The following is a 26,496-nucleotide window of genomic DNA, read 5'->3' on the forward strand; positions in this document are numbered from 1 at the left end:
GTAGTGTTCAGATGTTCAGAGTGGAAACGAGAGATGCCAGACTTAAAATTAGTTTTCATGATTGCAAAACCCATTCAGCAGGGTGGATGTACATTAGCGCATGTATGATTTCAATACCCACCATTGAAAATGGATTGCAAATGGTTGCAGGTAAAGTAATAAGCTTTTATTAGAGGTTTATAGATAATGGCACATTTCCACTTGATGTCTGATGACCAAAATGGGACTGTTGGTTGCCAATGCTTGAAGTACATCATGCAGCATGATTTACGCTCAGTTTGTTAAACATCAAATGGATATGCCCTACACATAAATCACTCGCTTTTATCTGTAAACCTCCAATGGTTATTATTACTGCTATGTCTCGCTTGACCTCATATCGGGAGATCCCTAGCAATAATATAACTTTAAAATAACATTTAAAAAACCTCTGTAAGGGTTGTTGGCTGTATGAAACCCTACCCCCTGCATCTACCAAAGCCCTGGACAACTATGGCCTGCTTAAAAACCTCTCTGATAAGGGAATATTTGATATGAATGTGAAATTCCAGGCATCGTGAGCTAGATCAGCAACTCACTACAGAATATTGGTGTTAATCTGAAAACAAATAGTATCTGCATGCACAATTTCATGGGTCGGGGAGGGTAGGGGGGTAGAACCATTGAAAACAATCAAACAATCAACAGCTACAGAATCTCCATCATTATTCTTTTTTTTAAACATTTGATTGTAAATGAAAAAAATTAATTGACGTCCGCAATCCATAGGTAGCACAGAAACGTTTTTCATTAACACCCCTCTCCACGCTTCCCTTACCCCAGAAAGCAGCTGATTGTTCATCACGAACAATATGAAAAGAAAACACAGAAACTCCTCCACTTCCTCTGGCGTGTTGTCCTTGGTCCCTCCATCGCTGTGTACCCCCAACACACTGGTACATGTTGTTATGTGGTGAGGGAATGTGTTTGTGTGTGTACTCAGGGTTGTGTGGGGTTAAACAGAGGAAATAACACCCATGCGAAACATACGACGTGGTCAGCAGAGACGGAAATCCACTCACATACAAAAAAGGAATAAGACACCAAACTATCCAACCGTGTTACTATCAGGTTTGTCTTATCAACACTGGGTACACCTGGAGTAGTTTATCTGCAAAAGTCTCTTTATATCAGTCTGTAATGGTTCCTCAACGTACTGCTGTGGTATATCCAAGGCAAAGGAGGACTGTTATAATCCTTAGCTGGGTAGACTCACAATAGTAGTTGAGAGTTTGTTTTAGAGTAGACACTGTTGCTCTGGCAGCCATGTTTATCAGCATCTTCGGTTCACAACAGGTAGCAAAATGGAGGGGTAAGGCTGCATGGGGTACATACAACCTTGCTCAAAGCCTGTAAAATGTGGAGGAATTCTTACAAAAAAAGGAAAAAGGTACATCATTCCTGTATTCCTCAACTGAACTTGGTCACCTTTTAAATTCCATATATTTATAACCATATATATATATATATATGTATATATACACTACCAGTCAGAAGTTTTAGAGCACCTACTCATTCCAGAGTTTTTCTTTATTTTGACTATTTTCTACATTGTAGAATAATAGTGAAGACATCAACACTATGAAATAACACATATGGAATCATGTAGTAACCAAAAAGGTGTTAAACAATATATTTTATACTTGAGATTTTTCAAAGTAGTCACCGTTTGCCTTGATGACAGCTTTGTACACTCTTGGCATTCCCTCAACCAGCTTCATGAGGTAGTCACCTGGAATGCATTTCAATTAACTGGTGTGCCTTGTTAAAAGTTAATTTGTGGAATTTCTTTCCTTCTTAATGAGTTTGAGCAAATCAGTTATGTTATGACAAGGTGGAGGTGGTATACAGACGATAGCCCTATTTGGTAAAAGACCAAGTCCATATTATGTCAACAGCTGAAATAAGCAAAGAGAAATGATAGTCCATCATTACTTTAAGAAGGTCAGTCAATGCAGAAATCTTCTTCAAGTGCAGTCACACAAACCATCAAGCGCTATGATGAAGCTGGCTCTCATGAGGATCGCCACAGGAAAGGAAGACCCAGAGTTACCTCTGCTGCAGAGGACAAGTTCCTTAGAGTTACCAGCCTCAGAAATTGCAGCCCAAATAAATGCTTCACAGACACATCTCAACATCAACTGTTCAGAGGAGACTGCGTGAATCAGACCTTCATGGTCGAATTGCTACAAAGAAACCTCTACTAAAGGACATCAATAATAAGAAGAGACTTGCTTAGGCCAAGAAACACAAACAATGGATATTAGACTGGTAGAAATCTGTTCTTTGGTCCAAATTTGAGATTTTTGGTTCAAACCGCCGTGTCTTTGTGAGACGCAGAGTAGGTGAACGGATGTCTCCACATGTGTGATTCCCACCGGGAAGCATGGAGAAGGAGGTGTGATGGTGTGGGGATGCTTTGCTGGTGACACTGTCTGTGATTTATTTAGAATTTAAGGCACACTTAACCAGCATGGCTACCACAGCATTCTGTAGCGATACGTCATCCCATCTGGTTTGCGCTTAGTGGGACTCATTTGTTTTTCAACAGTACAATGACCCAACAAACCTCCAGGCTGTGTACGGGCTTTTTGACCAAGAAGGAGAGTGACGGAGTGATGCATCAGATGACCTGGCCTCCACAATCACCCAACCTCAACCCAATTGAGATAGTTTGGGATGAGTTGAACTGCAGAGTGAAGGAAAAACAGGCAACAAGTGCTCCGCATATGTGGGTACTCCTTCAAGACTGTTAGAAAAGCATTCCAGGTGAAGGCGATTGAGAGAATGCAAAGAGTGTGCAAAGCTGTCATCAAGGCAAAGGGTGGCTACTTCGAAGAATCTCAAATATAAAATATATTTTATGGTTACTACATGATTTCATATGTGTTATTTCACAGTTTTGATGTCTTCAGTATTATTCTACAATGTAGAAAATTGTAAACATATAGAAAAACCCTTGACAGAAAATATAGAAAAACCCTTGTCCAAACTTTTGACTGGTACTGTATATATACAGTTGAAGTCGGAAGTTTACATACACTTAGGTTGGAGTCATTAAAACTCGTTTTTCAACCACTCCACAAATTTCTTGTTAACAAACTATAGTTTTGGCAAGTTGGTTAGGACATCTACTTTGTGCATGACACAAGTAATCTTTCCAACAATTTTTTTACAGACGGATTATTTCACTTATAATTCACTGTATCACAATTCCAGTGGGTCAGAAATTTACATTCATTAAGTTGACTGTGCCTGTAAACAGCTTGGACAATTCCAGAAAATTATGTCATGGCTTTAGAAGCTTCTGATAGGCTAGTTGACATCATTTGAGTCAATAGGAGGTATACCTGTGGATGTTTTTCAAGACCTACCTTCAAACTTCGTGCCTCCTTGCTTAACATCATGGGAAAATCAAAAGAAATCAGCCAAGACCTCAGAAAGAAACATTTTGACCTCCACAAGTCTGGTTCATCCTTGGGAGCAATTTCCAAACGCCTGAAGGTACCACGTTCATCTGTACAAACAACAGTACGCAAGTATATACACCATGGGACCAGACAGCCGTCATAGCACTCAGGAAGGAGATGCGTTCTGTCTCCTAGAGATGGATGTACTTTGGTGCGAAAAGTGAAAATCAATCCCAGAACAACAGCAAAGGACTTTGTGAAGATGCTGGAGGAAACAGGTAGAAAGGTATCTATATCCACAGTAAAACGAGTCCTATATCGACATAACCTGAAAGGCCGCTCAGCAAGGAAGATGCAACTGCTCCAAAACCTCCATAAAAAAGCCAGACTACGGTTTGCAACTGCACATGGGGACAAAGATCATACTTTTTGACGAAATGTCCTCTGGTCTGATGAAACAAAAATAGAACTGTTTGGCCATAATGACCATCGTTATGTTTGGAGGAAAAAGGGGGGGGGGGGCTTGCAAGCCGAAGAACACCATCCCAAAACCATCCCGAAACATTTGACCCAAGTTAAACCATTTAAAGGAAATGTTACCAAATACTAACTGAGTGTATGTAAACTTCTGACCCACTGGGAATGTGATGAAAAAAATAAAAGCTGAAATAAATCATTCTCTCCACTATTATTCTGACATTTCACATTCTTAAAATAAAGTGGTGAACCTAACTGACCTAAGACAGGGAATTTCTACTAGGATTAAATGTCAGGAATTGTCAGGAGTTTAAATGTATTTGGCTAAGGTGTATGTAAACTTCAGACTTCAACTATATATATATATTTTTTTTACAATTAAAAACACCATGGAGATGACAGACTATTTGGTTTATTTTGTCTAAGAAGAAGCATTAAATAAATGCATATACATAATTGCTCTCTTCATAACTTCATAGACCAACCATCCCTCTGTTCATTCTTCCATACAGTATGCACATAGTTTTTTTTCATTATATTTTTTCTCTATTGAGTTTCATCTCATCCCTTTGATGAAGAAGTCTCTGCAGTCTGGATTTCAAGACACCAGGGTGGTTTTACTGTAGATCCAGACAGGACGTTAGGGCTTAAACAGTCTCATTGGCAGGGCTGAGTTGAGTCTGTGTGGGGTTCTCTAGGGCTCAGTAACTGGGTCTCAATAGGTCCATTAGGGCTCAAACCCCTCACTCCTCCGCCATTGAGTGTCAGGAAGCACACAGTCTCTCTGGGTGTTGAAGGGGAAAAGCTGCCGCTTTCTTCCTGCTTCCTGTTGGCCAGAGTCAGAGCCCTGAGATGCTCCTGGGCCTCCTCCAGGATAAGGTCAATCTCATCCTGCTGCTGGCCCCCCGTAGAGGAGGAGCAGGAGGTGGAGGCGTGGTGCAGCGTGATGAGGGAGCATCCTCCTCCTACTTCCATACTGGGCGTGGCGCTGCAGGTGGCTGAGCCTGTGGTGGTCGTTTGCAAACAGGAGACCTCATCCTGGTTGCCCTGGACCGAGGGGATGATGGGGATGGAGCAGGTCTGAAATGGAGAAGGTGATGAGAGGCTGGGATGTCTGGGGCACCTGAGGGTCCTGGTAGAAGTGGAGATATCATGGTCCTGGCCCTGGTTCAGAAGACTGCAGCGCACCTCCACCCTGCTCTCCCATGACCGCTCAATCAACATGGGGGGTTGCATATGTAGAAAGGCATCCTGTTGCGGGTCGCTCCCAGCCCTCACAATCTGGTACCTGAAGGAGGGAAGAGTGGCAACACAGACAGACAGACAGACAGACAGACAGACAGACAGACAGACAGACAGACAGACAGACAGACAGACAGACAGACAGACAGACAGACAGACAGACAGACAGACAGACAGACAGACAGACAGACAGACAGACAGACAGACAGACAGACAGACAGACAGACAGAGAGAAGGAAATTACAATTGCTGTCAATTCCCACAAGTGTACTCATTTCACTTCAAGAAAAGGTCATTCCTTTGAGTTTCATTTTAACTCTAGCCTTTAAAGCAACTGCCCAAACAAAACAAGGATACTCAGGGAGACAAAATTCACCTTGCCATCTCAGAGGCATGAAGAGCACACAAAGGAAAAGATGAGCTTGACATTTCTCTTTCATGTCTTTATCTAGCCAAACTCTCACAAAGTATGAACTGGATTATTAGTTGGGAGAGGTAAGAGGGAGTTCAGACACTACATTATTCATTTGACACATGAAATGGGGATACTTTAATAAATGGAGCATCCATGAATATTTAATTCAGCAAGAATGTGTTTGACACATCTGAGTATCTAGGATTATTAATAAAGTAATCAATGTTCAATAATATCCCATTAATATCGCCATTTGTTCATGACTTCACAAAACACTTTCAAAGTGATTGTGTTGTGGATATCTAATATAGATTTTTTTTGCTCTCTCTTCTTTTTCTCTTTGTGACGTGGCATAAGCTACCTCACAATAGAGCAACACATCCTCTCTGTAATATCAGTCTCAATCGAGGAACAGTCTATGGCTCCCAGCTCATTATCTTTGTATACACTCTTAGAAGAAAAAGGTTCCATAAAGAACCAAAAAGAGTTCTATCACTTGCTTCGTATCTGAAAACCTTAAAAGTTCTATATAGAAGTCTTTCATAGGGTTCTTTGGTCAGAACCCTAGGGGTGCTTCTTCCCTGAACCAAAAATGGTTCAATATAGAAGCCTGTGTGGTGCAATTGATAAAGTATGGCTACTAGCAAATATAAATATTTCTATGAATATAATATATTAAACTATTAAATAATGGACAAAATAATGCCAGCATAGTTTTCAGAATGTATTGTCATTATATGCAAACATAGTTAGGAAATATGCACTGGTGGCCAGGGAGGAATCTTTGTTAGAATGCTGGACCTTTATGGAACAGTATAGTAGCCTATGGGTTGTTACCTGGCTGGTTCCTGAGAAGAACAAAAAAAGATCAAAAACATGAGTGAATCTTCAGAAATAAACATGAGTTAATCTGCCAAAATAAAGACAAAAATGCTATGCAGACATATAATTATTATCAAATCAAATGTTATTTTTCACATGTGCAGAATACAACAGGTGTAGACCTTACAGTGAAATGCTCACTTACAAGCAGTTTTAAGAAAAATAAGTGAAGTAAAAAAATCGAGAAGTAAAAAATAAAAGTAACAAATACTTAAAGAGCAGCAGTAAAATAACAAAAACGAGGCTGTATACAGGGGGTACTGGTACAGAGTCATTGTGTGGCGGAACCGGTTAGTCGATGTAATTGAGGTAATATGTACATGTAGGGACTATGCATAGATAATAAACAGAGAGTAGTAGCAGCAGTGTAAAAGGGGGGTGATGCAAATACTCTCCGTAGCCATTTGATTAGGTGTTTAGGAGTCTTATGACTTGGGGGTAGAAGCTGTTAGGAAGTCTTTTGGACCTAGACTTAACGCTCTGGTACCGCTTGCCGTGCGGTAGCAGAGAGAACAGTCTATGACTAGGGTGGCTGGAGTCTTTGACAATGTTTAGGGCCCTCCTCTGACACTGCCTGGTATAGAGGTCCTGGATGGCAGGAAGCTTGGCCCCAGTGATGTACTGGGCTGTATGCACTACCCTCTGTAGTGCCTTGCGGTCAGAGGCCGAGCAGTTGCCATACCAGGCAGTAATGTAACCAGTCTTGATGTTCTCGATGTTGCAGCTGTATAACTTTTTGAGGATCTGAGGACCCATGCCAAATCTTTTCAGTCTCCTATTGGGGAATAGGCTTTGTCGTGCCCTCTTCATGACTGTCTTGGTGTGTTTGGAACATGATAGTTTGTTGGTGATGTTGACACCAAGGAACTTGAAGCTCTCAACCTGCTCCACTACAGCCCCATCGATGAGAATGGGGGCATGCTTGGTCCTCCTTTTCCTGTAGTCCACAATAATCTCCTTTGTCTTGATCACGTTGAGGGAGAGGTTATGATGTACAAGAACAACTTACAAGCAGTTGTTGTCAGAGATCCCCAGTTGGGTTAATACCAAACTGAGCTAAATATAGAGTGTTTTAAAAGTAACATAATGATTCAATTGGCTATTGAATCACCAATACTTATTACAAATAATGTATTATAAATATTTTTGATAGCTACATACTGTTTCAGTCAGCCCACTTAACATCACATGCATTCAACAGAGGTCAGCAACAAAAGTCTTCTAATTTCTTCATGAAACATAGTCCCCTCATCTGACTCAATGAAATACAGAAATAAAGTGACAATTAGCTAATTTTGTCAGGCTGTAGTCTATAGCTTTATTTGCCATATTCAATCAGAAAAATGCACATTTATTTGTAAGCGTTAGCTACCTAGCAAGCTAGCTTGTAAAGTGGTTAATTAAACTAGCCTAACCTTTTTCCTGTCCAACGTTAGCTGATTCTGAAACAAACGTATCTAGCCTACACTCTCAGAAAAAAAGGGTTCCAAAAAGGTTCTTTGGCTTTCCCCATAGGATAACCATTTTTGGTTCCAGGTATCACTTTTTTGGGTTCCATGTAGAACCCTCTGTTTAAAAGGTTCTACATGGAACCAAAAGGGTTTTACCTGGAACCAAAAAGGGTTCTTCAAAGGGTTCTTCTATGTTGACAGCCAAATAACCCTTTTAGGTACTAGATAGCACCTTTTGTTCATTATGTGATTATGGCTTAATATGTTTGAATTAAATAATCAACTTTGCTTACCTTAATACATTGAAAAATAACATGCTTATTGGTAGAATATTTGCAAGCACAGTCCTCTTGCTTCTTCATGCAGGAATGGCAATTGATACCAGGTGGAACGATAGAATTTAAACATTTTAATTGACCAAAAAGGTTCTATGTAGAACTCCTTTTTTATCTAACAGTGTATGCTTTTATTGAACTCATTATTTCCTTGTTCTTCTAGCTAGCATTTAGTTTGCAACAGCAAACTAAATGCTAGTTTAGTTTGTTTGCCATTTCGACCTCGGCAACAGTGTTGCAAAATACGAATTTTATCTCACCCTAACAGTGTCGGACGAAACAGCTGGCCATTTTTCTGACCAAACAAAATCATGCAGCACCATAATTAATATGGATATAAATGTTAATGCAAAAAAGCTAAACCAAATAAAAAAGGTTCAAAAGGGGTGTGGCAAAATTTGTACGTATCTTTTTTAGGGCCTGGAGTTTTTCCAGATCTAATGACCTGGTCAGGTAAAACTCTGGGTCTTATTTGTAGTCAATGGTCAAATATTATTATTATTATAGATAGCTTCCCTTTTCATTCAACCTTGTTATTATTGATTCTGAATCTGAGACAACAACTTCAATAGACAACATACTTTGTAGTTTAATGAAGTACTATAGCATGGCTGAGCTTCATGCAAAGAACAGTGACAATGTCTTTAAATATTAATTTCACTCCATACACACACACACAGACAACATTAAGCAGTGGACTTTGAAAAATAAAAAAGACAGGTTTCAATGTAGAAAAGTATTTTAATTTTATTTCATAACTGTCTTCTGTGGCAGCTGGTGGGTGGAGCTATAGGAGGACAGGCTCATTGTAATGTCAAGAATGGAATAAATGGAACGGTATAAAACACATCAAACATATGGAAACCACGTTTGACTCTGTTCCAATTATCCCATTCCAGAGGAGCTCTGGCCCACCAGAGGTTGGTTCCCTGCCACTGAACTGTAGGAATGGATTTCCTTAAAAATTGATATATTGAATGATTACATCAACTACTTTTAAAAAGGGAATTGAAATTAATATCCCCTTTCCATGAAGTAGAATTATTTTAATGTCACTCATTCTATCGCACTGTATTCTAACTAAGCCTGAATTACAAGTTCATAACTGTAGGTTTTAATATGCACTAGCTAGTTGAAAAAGACAGACACCCTGATGGCTGCTTGTCTCTGTATTTGTGAAAGTTATGATGGTGCTAGAATCCATCAATTCTCTCTTTACAGTGAGGAGAAAAAGTATTTGATCCCCTGCTGATTTTGTATGTTTGCCCACTGACAAAGAAATGATCAGTCTATAATTTTAATGGTAGGAGACAGAATAACAACAAAAGAATCCAGAAAAACGCATGTCAAAAATGTTATAAATTGATTTGCATTTTAATTTGGGAAATAAGTATTTGACCCCCTCTCAATCAGAAAGATTTCTGGCTCCCAGGTGTCTTTTATACAGGTAACGAGCTGAGATTAGGAGCACACTCTTAAAGGGAGTGCGCTCCTAATCTCAGCTTGTTACCTGTATAAAAGACACCTGTCCACAGAAGCAATCAATCAATCAGATTCCAAACTCTCCACCATGGCCAAGACCAAAGAGCTCTCCAAGGATGTCAGGGACAAGATTGTAGACCTACACAAGGCTGGAATGGGCTACAAGACCATCGCCAAGCAGCTTGGTGAGAAGGTGACAACAGTTGGTGCGATTATTCGCAAATGGAAGAAACACAAAATAACTGTCAATCTCCCTCCCCAGGGGTTCCATGCAAGATCTCACCTCGTGGAGTTGCAATGATCATGAGAACGGTGAGGAATCAGCCCAGAACTACACGGGAGGATCTTGTCAATGATCTCAAGGCAGCTGGGACCATAGTCACCAAGAAAACAATTAGTAACACACTACGCCGTGAAGGACTGAAATCCTGCAGCACCCGCAAGGTCCCAAAGCTCAAGAAAGCACATATACAAGCCCGTCTGAAGTTTGCCGATGAACATCTGAATGATTCAGAGGACAACTGGGTGAAAGTGTTGTGGTCAGATGAGACCAAAATGGAGCTCTTTGGCATCAACTCAACTCGCCGTGTTTGGAGGAGGAGCAATGCTGCCTATGACCCCAGGAACACCATCCCCACCGTCAAACATGGAGGTGGAAACATTATGCTTTGGGGGTGTTTTTCTGCTAAGGGGACTGGACAACTTCACTGCATCAAAGGGACGATGTACGGGGCCATGTACCGTCAAATCTTGGGTGAGAACCTCCTTCCCTCATCCAGAGCATTGAAAATGGGTCGTGGATGAGTATTCCAGCATGACAATGACCCAAAACACACGGCCAAGGCAACAAAGGAGTGGCTCAAGAAGAAGCACATTACGGTCCTGGAGTGGCCTAGCCAGTCTCCAAACCTTAATCCCATAGAAAATCTGTGGCAGGAGCTGAAGGTTCGAGTTGCCAAACATCAGCCTCAAAACCTTAATGAGTTGGAGATCTGCAAAGAGGAGTGGGACAAAATCCCTCCTGAGATGTGTGCAAACCTGGTGGCCAACTACAAGAAACGTCTGACCTCTGTGATTTGTAAATGACTTGTAAATGTTGTACTTGTTCACGTAATTCGAATCCCTTTCTAGTGAACACATGAGTTCCAATACCAGTAACCATTAATGATAGAAGCATTGTTGAAAAATGGAAACCAAGCTCTCTCGCTAGATACAGTACCTACCAAAGTTTTCCGCTGCTGTCGGGAGGCACCGACTCGACACCGAAAAGTTCGGAACGCAAGATCTAGGATCCCTGTGTCAACACATGCTACCAGCTAGCCAGCTAGCTAGTTGCAATGGAGCCCGCTACGCTTGGAATAGCTAATGGACATTTCCAGCACAGTATAAGCTGTGTTTATTATGGGGGACTACAGGAATAAGATTGCTATGCTTAGCAAGCAAACCTGAATTTTGCACAAACTTATGGGGAAAATGCAAATTGGAACTTTCTTGTTCTCAACTCCTAGGAAGGACGCTGCTCGGGCCTAATGGATGTTTCCCCCCTTGTCATCTGTCCCTATCCGAATGGCTTGTGCTACCTGGAACTAGCCTGCAAAGGAAATCCTCTCCATCTGCTTCTCCTCCTCCATCCTGTAGTGAAGTAGACGGAGAACAGCAAGAAGAGTGTTCTAATCAGCGCTGGTCCCATGTCACAAGTCGTGGAAACCAAAAGGCAGCAACATGCTGCTAAGTGGATGGGGGTGACTGCGAGAGGTTTTAGAGGAGATTGGCAAAAGAAATAGCTTCGCTGCACTTGTGCCTAATCTACCTGCTCCATCATCGCTGGGACTGCTTGTGTCTTGCGATGACGGTGCTAACTCCAACTACGCTGACTCCAGCAGCGGCTTCGTCGTCGAGTTTGGTTCCTTTCCCTCTTTCTGGATCTGACAGGGCACTGCCTGTTGTGGGAGGGTCTGGACCTATCACCGGGAGCAGCGGGCGTACGCTATTCTGCTTCTTGTCGGTCCGTGAAAGGCTCAACGAATTGTGTGAGGGGTGGGAATGGGCGGATTTCTCAATTCCCTTCACTGGCCGTTGTATAGGGCAGTTCAATTGTAAAAAATGTCTCAGTCCCTGGAGCAAAAACTTTGTGCTATCCAGGAGCATGAGTACAGGACATCAATAAGCTGCTCCCAAACATTTTAAACCAGCATCAGGAAATTGAGTCTATCATAGTTCATGTGGGATTCAAATACATTATGAAGGGCAGCTCAGAACAGCTGAAGATGGATTTTAAAGAGCTGATTGGGTTACTACTTGACACCAACAAACGTCCCATAATATCTGGCCCCCTGTCCTCCCTAAATCATGGCATTGAATGGTTCAGCAGACATTGATCCCTCCATAACTGGCTACGAGACTTTTGCAGCTCTGTGGGTGTAACATTTATTGACAATTTTGATACCTTCTGGAAACAAAGATCTAATTAAGGAGGATTGGATCCACCCAAATCATTTGGGATCCTGGATCCTTTCACAGCATTATAAGGCTGCCTTGAAACAATGAGTTTGGACACACCTACTCATTCAAGCGTTTTTCTTTATTTTTACTATTTTCTAAATTGTAGAATAATGGTGAAGACATCAAAACTATGAAATAACACATATGGAATCATGTTGTAACCAAAAACGTGTTTAAAAAATCAAGATATATTTAATATTTTAGAATCTTAAAAGTAGACACCCTTTGCCTTGATGACGGCTTTGCACACTCTCTCAACCAGCTTCACCTGGAATGCTTTTCAAACAGTCTTGATTTCCCACATATTCTGAGCACTTGTTGGCTGCTTTTCCTTCACTTTGCCGTCCAACTCATCATCTCAATGATCATCTCAAACCATCTCAACTGGGTTGAGGTTGGGTGATTGTGGAGGCCAGGTCATCTGATCCAACACTCCATCACTCTCCTTCTTGGTCAAATAGCCCTTACACAGCCTGGAGGTGTGTTGGGTCATTGACCTGTTAAAAAACAAATGATAGTCACACTAAGCTAAAAAACCAGATGAGATGGCGTGTCTCTGCAGAATGCTGTGGTAGCCATGCTGAATAAGTGTGCCTTGAATTATAAATAAATCACTGACAGTCTCACCAGCAAAGCACCCCCACACCATCACACCTCCTCCTCCATGCTTCATGGTGTGAACCACACATGCAGAGATCATCTGATCACCTACTCTGCGTCTCACAAAGACACAGTGGTTGGAACCAAAATTCTCAAATTTGGACTCAGACTAAAGGACAGATTTCCACCAGTCTAATGTCCATTGCTCGTTTTTCTTGGCCCAAGCAAGTCTCTTCTTCTTATTGGTGTCCTTTAGTAGTGGTTTCTTTGCCACAATTTAACCATGAAGGCCTGATTCACACAGTCTCCTCTGAACAGTTGTTTTTTGAGATGTGTCTCTTACTTGAACTCTGTGAAGCATTTATTTAGGCTGCAATTTGTGAGGCTGGTAACACTTTTTTATTTATTTCACTTTTATTTAACCAGGTAGGCAAGTTGAGAACAAGTTATCATTTACAACGGCGACCTGGCCAAGATAAAGCAAAGCAGTGTGACACAGACAACAACACAGAGTTACACATGGAGTAAACAATAAAAAGTCAATGACACAGTAGAAAAAAAAGAAAGTCTATATACAGTGTGTGCTAAAGGCATGAGGAGGTAGGCAATAAATAGGCCATAGGAGCGAATAATTACAATTTAGCAGATTAACACTGGAGTGATAAATGAGCAGATCATGATGTGCAAATAGAAATACTGGTGTGCAAAAGAGCAGAAAAGTAAATAAAATAAAAACAGTATGGGGATGAGGTAGGTAGATTGGATGGGCAATTTACAGATGGACTATGTACAGCTGCAGCGATCGGTTAGCAGCTCAGGTAGCTGATGATTAAAGTTGGTGAGGGAAATAAAAATCTCCAACTTCAGCGATTTTTGCAATTCGTTCCAGTCACTGGCAGCAGAGAACTGGAAGGAAAGGCGGCCAAAAGAGATGTTGGCTTTGGGGATGATCAGTGAGATATACCTGCTGGAACGTGTGCTACGGGTGGGTGTTGTTAGCGTGACCAGTGAACTGAGATAAGGCGGAGCTTTACCTAGCATAGACTTATAGATGACCTGGAGCCAGTGGGTCTGGCGACGAATATGTAGCGAGGGCCAGCCGACTAGAGCATACAGGTCGCAGCGGTGGGTGGTATAAAGTGATTTGGTAACAAAACGGATGGCACTGTGATAGACTGCATCTAGTTTGCTGAGTAGAGTACTGGAAGCTATTTTGTAGATGACATCGCCAAAGTCGAGGATCGGTAGGATAGTCAGTTTTACTAGGGTAAGTTCGGCGGCGTGAGTGAAGGAGGCTTTGTTGCGAAATAGAAATCCAATTCTAGATTTGATTTTGGATTGGAGATGTTTAATATGAGTCTGGAAGGAGAGTTTACAATCTAACACCTAGGTATTTATAGTTGTCCACATTTTCTAGGTCGGAACCGTCCAGGGTGGTGATGCTAGCCAGGCGGGCAGGTGCGGGCAGCGAACTGTTGAAAAGCATGCATTTTGTTTTACTAGCGTTTAAGAGCAGTTGGAGGCCACGGAAGGAGTGTTGTATGGCATTGAAGTTTGTTTGGATGAACTTATACTCTGCAGCAGAGGTAACACTGGGTCTTCCTTTCCTGTGGTGGTCCTCATGAGAGCCGGTTTTTGCAATTGTACTTAAAGAAACTTTCAAAGTTCTTGACATTTTTCTCATTGACTGACCTTAATGTCTTAAAGTAATGATGCACTGTCATTCTCTTTGCTTATTTGAGCTGTTATTGTCATAATATGGACTTGGTCTTTTACCAAATAGGGCTATATTCTGTATACCACCCCTAACTTATCACAACCGATTTTCTCAAACACATTAAAAAGGAAAGGAATTCCACAAATTAACTTTTAACAAGGCACACCTGTTAATTGAAATACATTCCAGATGACTACCTCATGAAGCTGGTTGAGAGAATGCCAAGAGTGTGCAAAGCTGTCATCAAGGCAAAGGATGGGTACTTAGAAAAATCTCAAGTATAAAATCTATTTTCATTTGTTTAACACTTTGTGTGTTATTTCATAGTTGTATGTATTCACTGTTATTCTACAATGTAGAAAATAGTACAAAATTAACAAAAATTCTTGAATGAGTAGGTTTGGCCAAACTTTTGACTGGTACTGTGGAGCACCTTAAATGAAATTTTGGGGAAAAAAGCAAGCTCAGCTCCATCATTCATTGAATCAGATGGCTCCTTCATCACAAAACCCACTGATATTGCCAACTACTTTTATGATTTTGTCATTGGCAAGATTAGAAAACTTAGGCAAGTCATGTCAGCAACAAATGCTGACACTACACTCCAAGTATATCTGACCAAATGATGAAAGACAAATATTCAAATTTTGAATTCCGTAAAGTGAGTGTGGAAATGGTGAACAAATTATTATTGTCAATTAACAATGACAAGCCATACGTTTTCCCAGCAGCAGAGTATGATCGATAATGTCAAAAGACGCACTGAAGTCTAACAAAACAGTCCACACAATATTTTATATCATCAATTTCTTTCAGCCAATCATCAGTCATGTAAGTTCTGTGCTTGTTGAATGTTCTTCCCTAAAAGCGTGCTGAAAGTCTGTTGTCAATTTGTTTAATGTAAAATAGTATCTGGTCAAACACACTTTCTTCCAAAAGTGTATAAGGGTTGGTAACAGGCTGATTGGTAAGCTATTTGAGCCAGTAAAGGGAACTTTACTATTCTTAGGTAGGGGAATGACTTTTGCTTCCCTTCAGGCATGAGGGGACACACTTTCTAAACTCAGAAAAAAAATGTACTTCCCTTTTTCAGGACCCTGTCTTTCAAAGTTAATTCGTTAAAATCCAAATAACTTCACAGATCTTCATTGTGAAGGTTAAACACTGTTTCCCATGCTTGTTCAATGAACCATAAACAATTAATGAACATGCACCTGTGGTCACAGTTATGAAAACTTAGGACACTAAAGAGGCCTTTCTACTGACTCTGAAAAACAGCATCCTCGGTCTGAGCTTGTTGTCATTGCAGGCAATCTCAATGCTGTGCGTTACATGGAAGACATCCTCCTCCTTCATGTGGTACCCTTCCTGCAAGCTCATCCTGACATGACCCTCCAGCATGACAAAGCCACCAGCCATACTGCTCGTTCTGTGCGTGATTTCCTGCAAGACAGTAATATCAGTGTTCTGCCTTGGCCAGTGAAGAGCCCGGATGTCAATCCCATTGAGCACGTCTGGGACCTGTTGGATCGGAGGGTGAGGGCTAGGGCCATTCCCCCCAGAAATGTCTGGGAACTTGGTGGAAGAGTGGGGTAACATATCACAGCAAGAACTGGCAAATCTGGTGCAGTCCATGAGGAGGAGATGCACTGCAGTATTTAATGCAGCTGGTGGCCACACCAGATACTGACTGTTACTTTTGATTTTGACCCCCCCCCTTTGTTCAGGGACACATTATTCCATTTCTGTTAGTCACATGTTTGTGGAACTTGTTCAGTTTATGTCTCGGTTGTTGTATCTCCAATTTGTAAGTCGCTCTGGATAAGAGCGTCTGCTAAATGACTTAAATGTAATGTAAATGTATCTTGTTATGTTCATACAAATATTTACACATGTTAAGTTTACTGAAAATAAACGCAGCTGACAGTGAGAGGACGTTTCTTTTTTTGTTTATTTGGAACTCACATGTGAAAAGGTTAACAAAGAGCTGCAGTTTGTTTCAGAATGAGTGGCAAAGAATAAGTTAGTCCTAAATATTTCAAAAACTAAAAGCATTGTATTTGGGACAAATCATTCACTAAACCATACATCTCAACTAAATATTGTAATCAATAATGTGGAAATTGAGCAAGTTGAGGAGACTAAACTGATTGGAGTAACCCTGGATTGTAAAACTGTCATGGTCAAAACATATTGATACAACACTATCTAAGATAGGGAGAAGTCTTTCCATAATAAAGCCCTGCTCTTCCTTCTTAACAGCACTATCAACAAGACAGGTCCTACAGGCCCTAGTTTTGTCGCACATGGACAACTTTTCAGTCGTGTGGTCAGTTGCCACAAAGAGGAACTTAGGAAAACTGCAATTTTCTCAGAACAGGGCAGCATGGCTGGCCCTTAGATGCACACAGAGAGCTAACATTAATAATGTGCATGTCAATCACTCCTGGCTCAAAGTGGAGGAGAGATTGACTTCATCACTACTTGTATTTGTGAGAAGTATTGACATGTTGCATTCACTGAGCTGTCTGTTTGAACTACAGTACTGGCACACAGCTCAGACACCCATGCATACCCCACAAGACATGCCACCAGAGCTCTCTTCAAAGTCCCCAAATCCAGAACAGGCTATGGGAGACGCACATTACTACATAGAGCCATGACTACATGGAACTCTATTCAACATTAAGTAACTAATGCTAGCAGTAAAATTTTATTTAAAAAACAGATAGAAATACACCTTATGGAACAGCGGGGACTGTGAAGCAACACAAACAGGCACAGACACATGCTTACAAACACATGACAGCATACGCACTATACATGAACTGAGTTCAAATACCCATACAAACATACTGTATACTGCATACTTAATGAGTATATACTATATACTAATATGTCATTTTAGTATACTGTAAACTAACATTATCGTTTCAGTTGAGCATACTAGCGCTTCGCCTGTCTACCGGAAGTTGATGCTGTTTCCATGCAACCTCTTGCTAGATTGTGAGCATAACAAATGACTAGTTAGACATTTTACGATTTCGGGTGTGTTTGTAAATTCAGTCTGGAGTGCCAAAGCGTGCTCTGGGCGTTATAAATCCAGAGCATTGTCAGATTGTCCATTTGTAAATTCAGAGTGTTTCGCTCTCGGAGCGTTCAGAGTGCACACTAGACGCTCTGGCCGAGGAGTAGGGTTGATCCGATCATTCAACGGCAGTCAAGCACCCAAGCTAACTGGCTAACGTTGGCTAGCTACATCCAGACAAAAATGAGAGAACAACTCACTCTGAACTTTTTACTCACCCTTGCAGAGCTGGTTAGGCTGTTTTTATGTTATCCAGAGTGTTGGTGACTGTAACTGTGCTGCTGGCAACAATTTAATTACACTTTTTTGGCCAACGTTTACTGACACCGGCCATATTCAATGGGTGTTGAGCATTAGTAAATTCCTCAGTTTTTCTGCGCTCTGGCACACTCAGACGAGAGTGCTCTGAAATCAGAGTAGATAGCCAGAATTAACAATGTCCATTGAAACATACAATGACTTTACCACTTTTCTAAGAATTATGTGAATAATCAAGGCAATAAACGTTGGGTAGTTAGTTAGATAGCAGATAGTTAATATTTGCCTGGCAAGTTCGATGTATTAGTTGGTAACTAGCTAACATACCGGTACATACTGCTGTAATGCTATGCGGTTCGTAAGGATAACGTAGCTAACAAATTGTCAGCCAACGTAATGTAACTTATTTGAAAAGTCATGACTTTATTAAATTACTCAGCATTTTCTTACCATTTGTCATAATTAGTTAAAGCAATGAATTTGTGTCAGCTCTCGTTGGACTTATTTTCCGCCATTTTCTTCAAATCTGAACATTTTCTGATGAATTGCATTATGGCCCCTAAAAGCACGGAAATAGTCTACACTGCTTGTTTACTACGTATTTTGGCCAATTTAGTACGACATCCGAGAACTTTTGGCATATCTATACTGGGACCAATAAGCATACTATATACACAAATCACGTCACAAATAGTACGGTTAGTGTGGTTATTATGAGTATTCGAACACAGCTATGGATTTTGTGTTGTAGATATGTGGTAGTAGAATAGGGCCCTGAGGGCACACACTTAATGAGTTATGAAATCTGTTGTGAATGTATTGTAATGTTTTTAAAATTGTAAAACTGCCTTAATTTTGCTGGACCCCAAGAAGAGTAGCTGCTGCCTTGGCTAATGGGGATCCGTAATAAATACAAATGCTCATGTTGGGTTTTTGAGCTGGCGCCCACTTGACTCCCATTCACTCCTTGTCCCAGAATCGCCCAGAATGCACCACGCGGCCCATTGACGACACATGGGCAATGTACACAATGGGCTTTAATAAGATTCCAATTTAGTTTCCCATCTCCTCAAAATACTGTATATCTGACCTAGCAAGGCCAAGCTAAAGCTAACACTAGTAGTTTTGTTTACTATCTATAGAATGTATCATTTTAGATAGTTTTAAACTGCTTTTACTAACACATACCTTGCTTCCTATTAAAATGTGTGTTTGCTTTCTCATGAGGCAGGCAAACCAGGCAGGCAGGAGAGGAGGGTTCCGGCGGCTCTGGACGTGACTGTGTTAGCTGATGTTGGCTAAAATCCACAATACACTCTGGGGTAGGGCTAGAACCCTAAAGGTTCTTTGCATTCACTAAGTTAATATACAGTATACAACCTTTTTTTAGTAAAGGGTCTAAATAACCAAAATGTTATATATAGAATCCCAAATAACCCTTTATTCTAAGAGTGTAATAACTCATAATCCCTGACAAAGGTTAGCTGTTTTTGTCGCATCAATGTGTAACTTTGAGTCACTCTCCTGTAACAGCCTTCAGAGATTTAAGAGTCCTCAAAGCTGATGATTCTCTTTTTTACTGAGGTTTTGGAATGAGCCCCGAACAAGCCATATTTAACAGGGATGTGGAAAATGCAATCAGCCTGAAAACATCCATGCACCCAACAGAGTGCGAATATACAGTGAGCTCCAAAAGTATTTGAACAGTGACACATGTTTGTTGTTTTGGCTCTGTACTCCTGTACTTTGGATTTGACATGATAATGACTATGAGGTTAAAGTGCAGACTGTCAGCTTTAATTTGAGGGTACTCTCATCCATATCGGGTGAACCGTTTAGAAACTATAGCACTTTTTGTACATAGTCCCCCCATTTTAGGGGACCAAAACTATTCGGACAAATAGTGTATATGTGTTTTAAAGTAGTCAAATGATTAGTGTTTGGTCCCATATTCCTTGCACGCAAAGATTACATCAAGCTTGTTGGAGACCTTAACTGTTTGTTTTGGATGTGTTTCCAATGTTTTTGTAAATAAGAATAGAATATGTTTCTAAACCCTTCTACATTAAAGTGGATGCTACCATGACTATGGATAGTCCTGAAAGAATCCTGAATCATGATGAGTGAGAAAGTTATAGGTGCACAAATATCATACCTTGTCCCAAAAATGCTAACCTCCTCTGTTATTGTAATGGTGATAGGTTAGCATGTCTTGGGGGTATGATGCGCGTCTAACTTTCTCACTCATCTTTATTCATGATTCCTTCAGGACCATCCATAATCATGGTAGCATCCACATTAATGTAGAAGTGTTCAGAAACATTCTATTCTTATTTATAATAAAAGTTACTCAAATGACACAATATATTATTTACCATTAATTTCTACTGGGCACAAAATCTAAATTTAAAACACAATCAAAACAAACAGGAAATGCATCCATTAAGTTTGTAGTCACAAGCTTTATGTAATCATTGTGTGCTAGGAATATGGGACCAAATTCTAAACTTTTGACTACTTTATTACACATATAAGTGAATCTGTCCTGACACTTTTGGTCCCCTACAATGCAGGGACTGTGTACAAAAAGTGCTGTAATTCCATATCCCGATATGGATGAAAATACCCTCAAATTAAATCTGACAGTATGAAATGTAACATTATAGTCAGTGTATAACTTCAAATCCAAAGTCCTGGAGTTCAGAGCCAAAACAACAACAAAAGTGTCAATGTTCCAATACCTTTGGAGCTCAGTGAATGACCAGTGTGTAGGCTACAGAAATAAATATTCCTCTACAAAGTTGCTCTGTTCATAGATTTGAGGTTAGATTATAGAGGTGAGTTGTGTGTGCTGTACTGTACAAATGTATAACCCACCACCTGTATTTGGCCTATGTAGCAAATTTGAAAGTGTTTTTTACATTGGATAAAAGCAGAAACTCAGAGCTAGAAAATTGTATATCATACACTGCAGTTGAGGAACAATGGAAAAGTAATTCTGCTTTGAAAGTTGATAAACTTGTAAACTAATTTTTGAGAAAATGGTCCGTGAATGTTTTCGTGCACCCACCTGAGAGTTGTTCTTTGTCTACACCCATTCAGCATCATTCACACCCTATTAAGCCCTAACCCACCAATCTCTTTAAGAATTCACAAGTGAGGCCATGTGCAAAGCATAACGTCATAAACAACCAAATATTTCAAGACTAAAAGTGGTGAAATTAGTAGCAAAAATAGTAAAAATACACTTTATCTAGTCCTTGGCCTATATCCTAATATGACTTTGGCGCAGGTCATGTTGTTCTTCACCTTATCGTCTCTGGTAAACACACACAATATGAAATAAAATATACGTTTTTTGTCACATGCACAGGATACAGAAGACGTAAACGGTACAGTGAAATGGTTACTTGCATAGTGGAGTCTTTTGTTTACACATGTAGCTAGCTACCTTAACAATGAACCATAATCCCAACTCTAATGCCGCATTCAAAACAACTGGGAACTCGGCAATCTCTGACTTCATTGCAATCAAAACAACTGGGAATTCAGAAAAAAACAAGCTCCTACTGGTTAAAATCCATTTGAATGGTCATCCAACTTGGAATTCCAACTAGGGAACCATGCTAGAGTTCCAACTTTCCGACCTGAAGATCACTGACGTCATGATTTGACATCGTATTTTTCAGAGTTCTCAATTGTTTTGAACGCGGCAATACTAGCATGCACCATACATGAATATTAAGGTCGCTAAAGCTAACCAACTAGGTTCAATGTTAGCTAGCTAACATTAGGCTATAATTACGCAAATGGTTTTCTGAGATCCAAATAATATTATTACACAGATCATACAAGTAACATTAGCTAGCGAGCCAGCCAGCTAACATTAGCTAGCTAGCCAACAGAACTTTCTGACAAAAATTTGAAACTTATAATATCTGAAAATGTAGCTAGACTCTTACCCGTATACAGTATATGGATGAACTCTTCTCCCTCTCTGTCATGGATGCCATGATTGCCCTAAGTTTGAAGATGTAATCCGGGGGACAGGTGTTTTATACAACAGCCTTATGTGTTCTCTTTTCGACTCTTTCCACATTTGGCAATCTGCTCCCACCGGGCAATCCACTGATTTCAAATCTCCGTCAACTTCTTCTGTGACAACAACACTGTTGATCGCCGTTGCTTCCCCATCACTGTCATCAGAGGACTCAACAATATCTGGTTCAATTAAAATGTTTGTCAAGGTTGTGCGCTACTGGTATGAAGTCAGGTGCAGGAGAGCAGTGAGTTGTGATCAGGCGCACTTTATTTGGCAGAGGCAAAAAGACAGACGCAACCGCATCCAAAAACCTCCAGCCACAGGAAAAAGTAAACAAGCGCGAAAAAACACTCACAAATATACAAATGTATGACAAATACATACAACGGGTCAAAATACAATACCCATGGGAAAACCAGTATAGCGTATCACAGTAAACACGTAACAAAACAATTCCACACAATGACATGGGGGGGGAACAGAGGAACAAATACATGCTGTGTGATTAGGGAATGCAAACCAGGTGTGCAGGGAACAAGACAAAACAAATGGAACAATGAAAAAGTGGAGCGATGGCTAGAAAGCCGGTGACGTCGACCGCCGCCCGAACAAGGAGACGAGCCAACTTCGGCGGAAGTCGTGACAATGTCTTTACCTAAATTAGGGATTTCCTCATCGTCTGATTCATTTCAGAATCAAAGTCAGCAAGGAACAATCGTCCTCCAGAAAGTGGTCCATCACAACTTTTTCCTTTGTCGATAGCATTATTAACTCCAGGGCAGCAATGTTGAGAGCAGTAGCAAAACTTTTTCAGTTCTTCATGATATCTTTCAGAAGAAGCTGCGGTAGAAAGGATTATTCATACATACTGACCAGCTCATGTTATAGAAAGAATCATGCTACATGGCAGACCAATCCGAACTCATCTCTCGGCATATCCAGCCCATCCATTATCTCAGCCAATCATGATGACATACAAGTGTGTTACTACGGCACATGAAAGTCCACATGTTCCAGAAGGCATTTCTGCCAAAAAAAACAAATGTTCATAAAAAATACATTAAAATGCCTCTCCTGTGAAGTAGTGACGTGTTTTTTTTATAGTTTATTTTATATTTGGATTCCACTTTCTATTATGATCTATATAGATTTATAGAGATATCTATATGGGTGTTATGGATATTTAGATAATACTGTGGTGTTTAATTATGGTTTCTGAATGCAAATGACAAAGAGCTTGGGATAATAGAGCCTGAGATAGTAGTGATGATTTTCCAAATTGAACTGATGAATGAACAAGCTATTGCAGCAGTCAGACAGGAGCGTTGCAGAAAATTCTGGGACAGACTATTGGCCGGTTCATTCAGGGGTAATATCCTGAGTAAATGAATCCCTAAATAATTAGAAGACCATTAAAGATAGACAGAATAGTGTATTAGAATGCTATTGACCAGTGATGTGTAGGCCCGTGGAGGGTGAGGGACTTACGACCCAGTCTGACGGGGCCAGAACAGCCAAGGTCGATCATCAACGCTTCCTTATACTATATAATGTGACCTTGTCAGAGGAATCAATTACAGTGATAATGACCTTGTAGAAAGGAGCCAAGTTACAGCTAAGGCAGGTACTTTGATATCTGATTTATGCTGAAGTATCTCTACACTCTGTCTGCAACACTTTCACTGCAATGACAGACAGGTATTTGCATATTTCAACTTTGCCTCTGTGAATTCTTCACCTGGGGGATTCAGAGAAAGCCACTGAGAAACCTGACAGGTTTATCTAAAAATACTAGTAACAATAGAACACAAGTGCAGTTCTGTGTCCGTGTAAGTCATTTTGGAGAGATAACGACAGGTTTTCTGACAGGCATGGAAGAAGAGGGATAGCACTTCTTCCTGGTTTGTTTGACTATTGCATGCAAAACATGTAGTTTCTACATCCCTCCTCTCACTCTCTTTATCTCTCTCTATCTCTCCCTCTTCTCTCACACTATCATTGTGCTCTCACATGTCTCCCTTTACCGCAGAGTCTCCATGGCAACTCAAGCTTGCACTTGAACGGGGATTCTCTATCTCTCTACGCTCATTGTCTGTAATCTGGAAATAGGTCAGTCTTTCCACCTAATAATGTGCTTCTGCCTTCGGGCCAGCTGGAGCCCATGTCTAGCACCTGGTATGTCAGCAGAGTTAGGCAGTTCCCCTGTAATTGCTTATTCTACAAGCACTTGACAGTGGTCTGGTCACCAAGTTGTAGAGTACAAGACATACTTACAATATCAACCAATTAGTTGACTGGAAGAGTCCCTGTAACACGTGACCAACCTTATCCACATTTCTAAAGCATTGCCCTCTATTTAGAAGTTCCTGCTCAGATGGAACACCCCCAGAGCCTGTCTGTTTTAGTGAGTCATGCCTGGTGTCAAGGTCTCGCTGTTCAGCTGCCCACTGAATCCCTCTCCTCTGTAAGGCACTGACAAACTAAGAGAGAAGAATGGCAGCGCATGACCGTCATTAAAAAGACAATCCACAGCCGACAGGCCAAACACTCCCTTTGAGCTAATAACATTTTACTGCTGATCATAACATAACCTTATATGTATCTTTGCTCAGCACATTGAAAAACAAAGAGAAGGAGCAAAAAACTTGTGTGCAGAGGGTCCCCTCCTTTATTCAGTTCTTAAAACAAGCTGCCTCTGAAATTTCTCCCCTTGAAATGAAATCTAAAGCTTTGTCGGCGCCGAGGCAACAGCGTTCCACATTCTGGGGCTTTTTTTAGAATGACGCGGCGAGGAGAGAAAGAGAAACAAAGAGAGAAACAGAGAGAGAGAGAGTGAGAGATAATACGGGAGGAAGAGAGAGAGAGAGGGTGACTTGAAAAGGAGAGAATTAAATGGAGAGGGAAGGGACTTGAGAAGAGAGCTAGAAAGGAAACAGGATGGAGAGAGGGAGCGAGAGAGGCAGACAGAGAGAGAGAAAGAGTGACAAAAAGAGAGAGAGAGAGAGCGAGAGAGAGCTAGAGCAAGTGAAGGAGAGAAAGCAGCCGTCGCCCTGTGGGATTTGGAGAAAGGGACTCTTGTTAAAAGAGTACAGGTGGATCCATAAATCAGAGATGAAAGCTGTCGGAGGTGTGATGACGGAGGCAAACAGAAGGGCCGCACAGCCTGGGATAAGAGCCTGGGATAGGCTGGGCTCATTATGCACCATTCCTCCTCTCCAAAACAGCCACAGCAGTGCTTTCTTTCTGCTACAAAATAATGACTCCGACACCACTGCAGCGAACGGAAACAATCTGAATGTACAAGTACCTAAACTCTGGGAGTCTGAGGCTGTGTGTAATCCATTTTGCTGTTATATGTTGCTCTGTCAAAAAAAACATTGTTTTATATGTTTTGCTTGGCACACTTGTTGATAGACAAAATGTAGAAACACATGAATTCTGAGTTAAGTCATGGTTGCAGAAGTATTATTCAAGGTGAAGGACATGATGTACACGTTTCCACTATTACTGCTAAATTGAGTGACAATTGACATGTAGTCATTACTAAATATATCTGATAAACCAACAGTTTAACTTACCCTTTCAATAATTCAACCTCCCTCTCAGACGACTCCAATTCCTGGAGGTGTTGGTAGGCGGGGCCAGAATTTTTGGATCCTCCAATTGGATTTCGTCTTCCTCTGGGTATGGGCGGAGTTTTACGAGGTACTGACCAATGGGTGGCTTTACTTATCTGGTCTGGACTATGAGACAGGGAGCTGCTTCTAAAATCAAACACAGGGACAAGGATCAAAAGTGATTTTTGTCACTTAAAAGTATTCTTTATGATACATCACATTAACTGTAGCGTACCATGGTTATGTTACTATCTCTATTGTGAGCCATCACATGGCTGTGGATGAGAAGATTTAACACCAGGAGTTCCCTCGTCCAGAAAATGAACAACCGAAAATTCACATCAAAACTGCCACAAGGCAACACACAGCTAGAAGGCCCTCGCTATTCAGAGGAACAACATAAACTACTAAAGACAGATTATTGGACAAGTGTGGCTGATTGCCTCTCCATCTAGGGATAAAATGAATCATGCCATTTCTCCAGTCAATTAAACTAGAGTTTCCCTTGTCACACAACTTTTTTGTCCCTCTGATAACATTTCCTGTTTCCTGCTGCAGTGTGGGTTTCTGGGTTTCTGCTGTGTTTTGACATGATTGAGGTTTTGGGTGTGAAGTGATTGATTTATCATGTGCAGTGAAGACTTTGAAGACTTCTCTCTGTGTGCCAGATCATATCTTTATTGGTAGTTTATCTCTAGTGCACATAAAATGCTTATAGACAATTAAAGCCCATGTCATTTGATTTCAGATAAGCCTTGCAACTAACCAGCTGCCAAAGGAGTGAGGATAGAACAATGTGATGCACAAATAGTTCCTAGACACAAAATCCACTTAAGAGCTTGTCAAGTTTCAAGCTGTTTTGGAAACATATCTTCACTTCCATTTGCTGAAAACTGTATCTAAATCCCCCCTAAACCGACACAATTGCAATCATACAAA

The 26,496-nt window shown here is 40.7% G+C and overlaps 1 protein-coding gene across 3 annotated transcripts in view; it reads right to left on the reverse strand.

Moving 5' to 3' along the window:
* Window positions 1-4,318: 4,318 nt before the first annotated feature.
* LOC115153298 (pro-neuregulin-3, membrane-bound isoform) overlaps window positions 4,319-26,496 on the reverse strand; it is a 553,781-nt gene continuing 531,603 nt past the window's right edge. For 2 of the 3 annotated variants that reach the window (XM_029698589.1, XM_029698588.1), the window contains exons 8-9: window positions 25,519-25,704; window positions 4,319-5,214 (exon numbers count right to left, since the gene is read on the reverse strand). In XM_029698589.1, the coding sequence (XP_029554449.1) occupies window positions 4,584-5,214; window positions 25,519-25,704 (817 nt within the window). In that variant the 3' untranslated portion in view covers window positions 4,319-4,583. The remainder of the gene's footprint in view (window positions 5,215-25,518; window positions 25,705-26,496) is intronic. The other variant, XM_029698590.1, reaches the window with a different exon arrangement.

Source organism: Salmo trutta, chromosome 18 (genome assembly GCF_901001165.1).
Source record: "Salmo trutta chromosome 18, fSalTru1.1, whole genome shotgun sequence".
Taxonomy (NCBI): Eukaryota; Metazoa; Chordata; class Actinopteri; order Salmoniformes; family Salmonidae; genus Salmo; species Salmo trutta.